Genomic DNA, 8,542 nt, shown 5'->3' with positions numbered 1-8,542 from the left:
GCTGAAACGCTTGATTTCGGTGCACAGAATGAGCCATATGTAGAAGGATGTCCAGGGGATTCGCCGCTGCTGGACAGTCACATCGGCACGTCGTAATGCCGTGATGGAGTTCTACATTGTACGGTTGAGGCGGAGAAGGTTGTTGTGTTCCAGATGTCCAGGGGATTTGCCGCTGCTGGACAGTTACATCGGCACGTCGTAATGCCGTGATGGAGTTCTCCGCAAGGCAGGGTATGATCCATATGGAGTCGTACCGTGCTAATCGTCTTATCGCTTGTTGATCCAGTTTGTCTATGTTGTTGTTTCGCTTGTGAAGATGTTGTCGAAAGTCTTGTGGACGGTGTGTTGTTATGATGTCGTAGGAAGTGTGTTGCCATGTCGTAAAAGGTTGTTACTACTTGAGCGTTCTCCATTTTGTTTTAGAATTCGATCACGTCGGGGTCACCAATTTGGAGAAGTTCATTTATATGAGTAGGAGAGGAATGTTCGTAGAGTAGGAACATTTACTTCCACAATGGCGGTGTTCACAAGTATGTTTATTCGGATAAGTAACGGTACACAGAGAGAGAGTTACAGGATACAAAAGGGTACTTACAAGACATATACCGAGAACCTTACTGGCTAACGCGGCGCGACACAAGAGAACATTATAGTATATCCGTAGCTTATATACCCTAAGCGGTATCATCCTTATCTGCCCTTCCAGGTATACCCCTACGGGCTGGAGTAGGGCGTACCGTACCGGGTTGGTACGTGACATCATATCGGGCTGAAGTCAGCGCCACAGTACAATTAAATATAAGTATCTATAATTGCCTATGTTATATACATTAATAACAATGGTACAACAGCGAATATAATCCAAATAAATCATATTCATATAATAATACAGAAGAAATACAGTGGAACCTCACTTAACGAGTTTAATCCGTTCCAAAATTTTCGGATTTTTACTCGTATAGTGAAACACGTTTTCCCCATATAAACCAATGTAAATTTCATTAATCCGGTCTCGATTTTTCATGATTTTGCTTTTAATATCTATGGTTATTTTTATTCTTTAGCTTTTTATTTGGAGACATGCCAGTATTATTAAATTTTGTACAAAAAAAAACACAAATAACATTTCTGAACACTAGTTTGGAAATTTTGTGAAGACAAACAACACTAAGATACAACTAAAATGACCATTAACACCAGAAACAGTTTTCCAATTTACACACATATTTGAGCAGGTATGTTACTTGTATCAATTCGGGGACTTGGTGGAGGTCTCTTTATACTTTTAATATTTGTTTACATAAAAAAGCAAACATAGTGTGTTAATATATTATAATAAAGGTTGGACACAATACATTTGTGATTTGCAATTAGAGCAAACACAAATTATATAAAGTATAGTCCGCTTTAAACAAGGATGACAAAGAAAATCGAAGATGGTTAATATATTCAAAAATACACATAATATGTGTACTACAAGTTATGCAAATGATTTGGCAGGCGCACAATTCGGGACTTCTCTTCTCATCGTCGTTAAGCGAGTCATTTTTCGTACAATTTATTTTGCTCGTTAAGCGAGGTTCCACTGTAATTAAAATAGTTTTTGAATGTATGTTTATGAAATTAACTTTTATTTGTTCGAAAAATAGGCAAATTTTCACTGATTTTTGTTTATCGGTAAACGGTACATAATTTTAGAAAAAAAAAACTAGTGAACAGGTAAAGATATTTATTATACTTGTTAATTAAAAAAGACGCAAGAATACTTAGAATACATTTAATATACAACGGAATATAACATGTATGCTAAAATAGAATATACGGCAAAGTGGACCATGTAATACAGAGTTTTTAATCTGAAATATATAGAAATAAATTGAAGGAAAAAAAAATAGTTGAAGTTATATACTTACATCATTAATTTAGTGGAGGACGTTGGATGTTCGGTTAATTTCAAATTGAAATAATGCTGTACGATGAAATTGGAGCAATTTACAATGCTATTTTCATAAATTTCTGGATCGTCCTGTTTGATAATAAAATTATCATCGTTAGGAGCATCCGTTATGATATCGATAAATTTACTATTTTCTATGTTCCATTCTTTACTTCCGAAGTATTTAAGAACAATTTGGCTTGCAAATATATATCTTTGCACTTTGACCAAACTAAAAGGACAACACTTAACAATGAGATTACAGTAAATGATGATACGCACTTACAAAGGTTTCCCTTTCTTCAGGTTAATAAAAATATCACCGATGATACTCGGCAACAGTTGGAAAACCATGAAGTACAGGTAAAATAACATTTGCGATTTAATCATTACTAAGTGAGGATACCAGTTGTAGACTGTACGGATTTTCAGGAACGAGTTGTTGAAGGCGGTCATCAATGTTTCATTGTTAAAATCCAGCAGTTCCTTGCTGCTACCATTGTAAATATTGACCGGCTCTTTGCTAATTTATTATTATTAATATTAATATCTGTGCAAGAAGATATTTCTAATATATTCACCTCTGGCCAGTTCCTTTCATCCAAACGGAATTAACCAATCCTTTCACAATATAATCTATTGGCACCGCTTCCGATCTGAACGATAAACTGCTGTTTATGCATTTCAACATTCCTGAGAAGATGCAAGTATTCAATTTTTAACACTTAGATTTGTATTATTCAGAATAATAACCTGAGATAGTCCCAGCTAAGAAGCCGATGTGTGCGGTGAAACCTTCGCAATAACCGGGAATTGGATCATCGACAACCACGTACACTGCAACATAAGCTTATTATTGAAAATAGTCGAGAAATGCTTCAGGACAAACCTATTGCAGGTCTGAAGATTATGGCAGGAATTTTTCCGACGCAAAGATCAAGCACGACTTGCTCAGCCTGAGCTTTAGTGAAAGTATACGTATTTTCTTTCACACCTTTCATTTTAGCGGTGATTACATTCAGGATGTGCCTATCCATAGATTCAGCAATTTTGATTGTTTTTCTCCAATCACCGTATGGGTCGTACGTTTTTTCCTTTATACATTGATTTTCGTGATGGCAATAAGCCGTGGAGACGTATAATAAGATCTACTTACATTGTGTATTATTTTTTAAATTACTTTAAAAGATTTCTCTATAATTTTACCGGTTTCTTTTTCATGGCCAATGCCAGGTTGCAGATTTCCCTCGTACCTCTAATATTTATTAAGGCAGAATCACTCAAAGCAGCCTGGAACTTAATAGTAGCAGCGACATGAAAAATTACATCGACGTTGTTCACAAGTAAATCGTAATCATCAGGTGATAATCCTGCAAAACACTGTGAATGAATCCAAAATTATACGCGACAAGAAGCTCACCTAAATTTATTTCAGAAATATCACCGGCTACATACTGCAGTTTTTTCATATTCTCCGGATGAAATTCTTTCACCTTATCAAATAACTAAACCAAATCAATAGTAATCAATTGCTTATTCATTCTTTATTCAATTTACGATTTTATCCGTTATGCTTTTCATGCGATCCTCCAATGTTACGTTTCTCTTAGGGCGAAGTAAGATATAGATATTCCCTATATCGGGACAACTTCTGAGCAACTTTTCTACCAACACTTTCCCAATGAACCCCGAGGCGCCCGTCACGAAAACGGACTTTCCACGGTAGAACTCGGGAATTGTTGCAATCGTATCAACCATTTTTGCAACTACAAGATGCAAAATATTATTGCACATCTATTATATAGTTGAATTGAAACACAAACATGTTATTGTAACTGAATAATAGCGGATGTAAAATGCAATTTATTCAAATCCCCTGCATTGTAATCGCTAGTGACTTCTTATTTTTTTTTTCAAAGCAGTGAAACAGTCGATCCATTGAATTGATGGCTTGTCAATGATTCGACTGTTTCAATATATGTAATATATACAACACTTATTATTTTTAATGCCTTTCGAACACAAATTTATGTACAAAGATATGTTTTTAAACGCATCGTAGGTTTTTAAGTTGATCGATTAGATATTCTATTTTTGAAATTTCTGACATTCAATTTACTAAAATTGCACTAAATACAAGTGCCTAGTCGATCGTTTGTTGCCTAAAACTTTTATGATAGATCGCCTCTGGTTTACAACAATAAAGTATTGGGTGGCAGAATTTAAACGAAGTCGAATAACCTGCAAAAACGAACATCGTAGTTGCTGTTTATCGCATATTGACCGAAAATTTGGACACGAGAAAGCTGTTTTCTCACAATGGCTAATAGTCATGAGTTAAAGTTCAAATTGTTTCTTCGCCAAATTTAGCACCCTCAAATTATTTTCCTCTTTTAACCCTTGTGGACGCGAGCATTGGGTAAAACATACCCATACTTAGAGTTAATTCTTCTGACCGACTTGTTTTTAAAGTTACGTGCTGCCGCTCTTCAGTACCTTCCAAATGGAATATTCTGAAGGCATACCTAAAATTATTAAAAAATGGAGTGATAGAGTCTGTTGTAGCTGACTATTTTGAAAACCGTCGATCTCGCTATAAAAAGGGCTCTTGAACATCAATGAGAAAAGTGTATCAAGATTATGTTGAGAAATAAAGATATTTTGTTCCAATATTTTTCTGTTTTATTTGTTACATTATTTTGAACATTTCGTAGGAAGGAATCTAATCTTAGTTCATAGTGTGTTATCATAGTAGACTTGAATCGATGCCAAAACAACATAGAATGAGATGTAGTTTTATTCTCGGCATCGAAAATACGAAAAACAAGAAACTTTTGTATAGTGCGTCTGAAAATATCACAAGGAGAGAATGATAATAATAGATAAATTAAGAACAAATAATTTTGAATATGTCATTCTATATTATGTTTTTTTTTTATATTCTGCAATTGTATCCTGTACAATCTCCTACGTAACAAACATTAAAAATAAATATTCTGCATCTTATTACTTAAAATTAGCAATGCTAAAATTTGATAGCGAATGGCGTCAAATATAATACGTATATATATACGAACTTTTGAAACAATTGATATTGTTTTGATGGCTGGAAGCTAAAAATCATAAATAGACAATGAATCCACTATTTCCTGATGTAGAAAAATATTACAAGTAGAAGAGTTCGTATAATTGTTTAAAAAATGTTATATTAAAATTGTCAGTGTTATGCAGATGATTGGAAAAAATTTATTTTACATCCGCTATTATTGAGTTACAATGACATGTTTCTATTTTAATAGAACTATAAATTAATGTGCAGTATCATTTTGCACCCTGTACTTGCAAAAATGATTGATACGATTGCAACAATTCCCGAGTTCTACCGTGGAAAGTCCGTTTTCGTGACGGGCGCCTCGGGGTTCATTGGGAAAGTGTTGGTAGAGAAGTTGCTCAGAAGTTGTCCCGATATAGGAAAGATCTACATCTTACTTCGACCGAAAAAAAACAAAACTTTGGAGGATCGCATGAAAAGCATAACAGATAAAATCGTAAATTTAATAATGAGTTAATAGCAATTGCTTACAATTGATTTGTTTTAGTTGTTTGATAAGGTGAAAGAGTTGCACCCGGAGAATATGAAGAAACTGCAATTCGTAGCAGGTGATATTTCTGAAATAAATTTAGGTGAGCTTCTTGTCGCGTTTATATTTGGATTCATTCACAGTGTTTTGCAGGATTATCGCCTGATAATTACGATTTACTTGTGAACAACGTCGATGTCATTTTCCATGTTGCTGCTACTGTTAAGTTCCAGGCTCCTTTGAGTGATTCTGCGTTAATAAACATTAGAGGTACGAGGGAAATCTGCAATCTGGCATTGGCCATGAAAAAGAAAACGGTAAAATTAAACCTATATCCTTGACAAACTAATTTAAAAAATAATGTAAATAGATTTTATTATACGTCTCCACTTCTTACTGCCATCACGAAAATCAATGCATAAAGGAAAAAACGTACGAACCATACGGTGATTGGAGGAAAACAATCAAAATTGCTGAATCTATGGATAGGCACATCCTGAACGTAATCACCGCTAAAATGAAAGGTGTGAAAGAAAATACGTATACTTTCACTAAAGCTCAGGCTGAGCAAGTCGTGCTTGATCTTTGCGTCGGAAAAATTCCTACCATAATCTTGAGGCCTGCAATAGGTTCGTCCTGAAGCATTTCTCGACTATTTTCATGAATAAGCTTATTTTGCAGTGTTCAGTGTTGTCGATGATCCAATTCCCGGTTATAGCGAAGGTTTCACCGGACACATTGGCATTTTAGCTGGGACTATCTCAGGTTATTATTGTGAACAATAAATCTCGAAGTGTTAAATAATGAATATGTGCATATTCTCAGGTTTGCTGAAATGCATAAACAGCAGTTTATCGTTCAGATCGGAAGCGGTGCCAGTAGATTATATTGTGAAAGGATTGGTTAATTCCGTTTGGATGAAAGGAACTGGCCAAAGGTGAATATATTAGAAATTACTTCTTGTACAGGTCAAAATTATTATTTATAATCATAAAAATTTAGCGAAGAGCCGGTAAGCATTTACAATGGTAGCTGCAAGGAACTGCTAGATATTAACAATGAAATATGTATAACCGCCTCAAACAATTCGTGCTTGAAAACCTGTACAGTCTACAACTGGTATCCTCACATAGTAATAATTAAATCGCAAATGTTATATTACCTGTACTCCATGATTTTCCAACTGTTGCCGAGTGTCATCGGTGATGTTTTCATTAACCTGAAGATAGGGAAACCTTTGTAAGCGCGCATCATCATATACTGTAATTTCATTGTTAAATGTTGTCCTTTTAGTTTGGTCAAAGTGCAGAGAAATGTGTTTGCAAGCCAAAGTGTTCTTAAATACTTCAGTAACAATGAATGGGATATACAAAATAGTAAATTTGTCGATATCATAACGGATGCTCCAAACGATGATAATTTTATTATCAAACTGGACGATCCAGAATTTTATGAAAATTGTGCTCTAAATACTTGCAATTTCATCATACAGCATTATTTCAATTTGAAATTAACCGAAAATCCAACGTCCTCCACTAAATTAATGATGTAAGTATCTAACTTCAAATATTTTTTTTTTCTTTCATTTATTTCTATACATTTCAGATTGAAAACTCTGTATTACATGGTCCACTTTGCCGTATATTCTATTTTAGCATACACATTATTTTCCGTTGTATATTAAATATATTATATGTAATCTTGTGTCAGTTTTATGCAAGAAGTATAATAAATCTCTTGCCAATAAAAAGCTAACAATGTATTCAGTTTATGTAATTTTAATTTTGAAATAAAATAAAATATATCAATTTATAACGAAAATCACTTGAAGTTTTGCGTTACAACTTACTAATTAGGGTTTGTCGGTTTTTGCAATCCGATTGTGGAAAACCGGTTTTTTTGAATAACTTTATAAAATTCGAAAATCGTTATTTTTTGATGAAATTTATAAAATACGAAAACCGTTTTTTTTTTCATACTAAAAAACCGTTTTTTGAGGCCAGACATAAAATATAAAAATAAATTAATTATTTGATTAAAATCCAGGGATGACGCTAGACTATTGGGGTGGTTTTCCAGTCTGTTCTGGTAACAGGCACTGAACATGGGGATTTCACTCTTAACGGTGTTCATTTGGAGGTTATTGTGTATCGTGTCGTTCGTTACGTACTACGGGTCTTGCACAAGGAATTGCTGGCTGTTCCTCAAAGCTGGATGCCGTAAGTCCACACCTGCTTCAGCACTGTTTTTTAGATTAATACTTTGTTGTCGAGGGATAGTGGAGATCTTCTGCCGATCAGCCAGTACAATTTCGCGAACTTGATGCCCAGTTGCTTCCTTTTAGTTGCGATGTGCTTCTTCCACGTGAGTCGGCGATCTAAGAACAAGAAGAAGGTCTGGAATCACATCTTCCTCCAGTGGGAGGGAAAATAACTCGTTCTCAGCAGGGAATTAAAGATGGTCGTCAGCAGTACTATGGCCTTTCTGGGTAGCTCCTTCATCACCCTTATCGTTATCAGGTCGTAACTCAGTTTCAAGTTATTGATGACATCCATCACCTCGACTGGTCGTACGGGTTCTATGGGGAGTGACATCTGGAACGGAGCGTTTCTATGGAGTAAATTTGATTTTGTTATAGTTTATAGTAATATTATAGAAATTTTAAGTTTTTTTTTGTGAGATTTTATTTTGTTACTATTTTAAATTTTTAAATAAAAAGATAATAACTTGTAAACAACCTTTTGTCTCTATTTTTAGTATTTTAGTAGACAAGTTGAAATTCGAAAACCGTTTTTTTTTTCGCACAAACATACAATGATGTCCGGTAAATTCACCGCCGGACAATCCCTCTAGATCAGTGATTCCCAAAGTGGTCTAAATCGACCCCAGGGGGTCTATGAGAACCTGCAAGGGGTCTACGTCAGCGAAAAAAAATTTGGGGGTCCATGAAATGAAAATGGGGGTCCACGATAGTGGATATCAACATACACTGATAGTACCTATTTACTTACATTATACTATCTTA

General features: G+C 34.7%; 2 protein-coding genes across 2 annotated transcripts; one reads left to right on the top strand and one right to left on the bottom strand.

Annotated features, from left to right (window-relative positions):
* Positions 1–1,743: 1,743 nt before the first annotated feature.
* Positions 1,744–3,694, bottom strand: LOC108561315 (putative fatty acyl-CoA reductase CG8306). The gene is made up of 9 exons (XM_017919186.1): positions 3,494–3,694; positions 3,357–3,441; positions 3,143–3,306; positions 2,826–3,084; positions 2,690–2,773; positions 2,518–2,629; positions 2,223–2,459; positions 1,914–2,168; positions 1,744–1,856 (listed from the first exon to the last, which is right to left on the bottom strand). The coding sequence occupies exons 1-9, from the start codon at positions 3,692–3,694 to the stop codon at positions 1,778–1,780; spliced, it is 1,476 nt and encodes a 491-aa protein (XP_017774675.1). The 3' UTR covers positions 1,744–1,777.
* A 1,538-nt stretch (positions 3,695–5,232) lies between these two features.
* On the top strand, positions 5,233–7,338 carry LOC108561314 (fatty acyl-CoA reductase 1-like). The gene is made up of 9 exons (XM_017919185.1): positions 5,233–5,484; positions 5,536–5,620; positions 5,671–5,834; positions 5,888–6,146; positions 6,199–6,282; positions 6,343–6,454; positions 6,520–6,756; positions 6,811–7,065; positions 7,123–7,338. Exons 1-9 carry the CDS (start codon positions 5,248–5,250, stop codon positions 7,199–7,201), a joined length of 1,512 nt encoding a protein of 503 aa, XP_017774674.1. The 5' UTR covers positions 5,233–5,247; the 3' UTR covers positions 7,202–7,338.
* The last annotated feature ends 1,204 nt before the right edge of the window (positions 7,339–8,542 follow it).

Source organism: Nicrophorus vespilloides, unplaced genomic scaffold, assembly GCF_001412225.1.
Source record: "Nicrophorus vespilloides isolate i.1.1-1 unplaced genomic scaffold, Nicve_v1.0, whole genome shotgun sequence".
NCBI lineage: Eukaryota > Metazoa > Arthropoda > Insecta > Coleoptera > Silphidae > Nicrophorus > Nicrophorus vespilloides.
Note: the sequence above shows the minus strand (reverse complement) of the source record. Positions and strands in the feature narration are given on the sequence as shown.

Excerpts from the sequence above, each read along its gene's own strand:
- LOC108561314 (XM_017919185.1), top strand. The coding sequence starts at position 5,248 with ATGTGCAGTATCATTTTGCACCCTGTACTTGCAAAAATGATTGATACG. Across the intron at positions 5,835-5,887 it reads TGGCCATGAAAAAGAAAACG|ATTTTATTATACGTCTCCAC; the intron begins GTAAAATTAAAC and ends TAATGTAAATAG. Across the intron at positions 6,147-6,198 it reads AATCTTGAGGCCTGCAATAG|TGTTCAGTGTTGTCGATGAT; the intron begins GTTCGTCCTGAA and ends CTTATTTTGCAG.
- LOC108561315 (XM_017919186.1), bottom strand. The coding sequence starts at position 3,694 with ATGGTTGATACGATTGCAACAATTCCCGAGTTCTACCGTGGAAAGTCC. Across the intron at positions 3,442-3,493 it reads AAAGCATAACGGATAAAATC|TTATTTGATAAGGTGAAAGA; the intron begins GTAAATTGAATA and ends GATTTGGTTTAG. Across the intron at positions 3,085-3,142 it reads TGGCCATGAAAAAGAAACCG|ATCTTATTATACGTCTCCAC; the intron begins GTAAAATTATAG and ends CAATGTAAGTAG.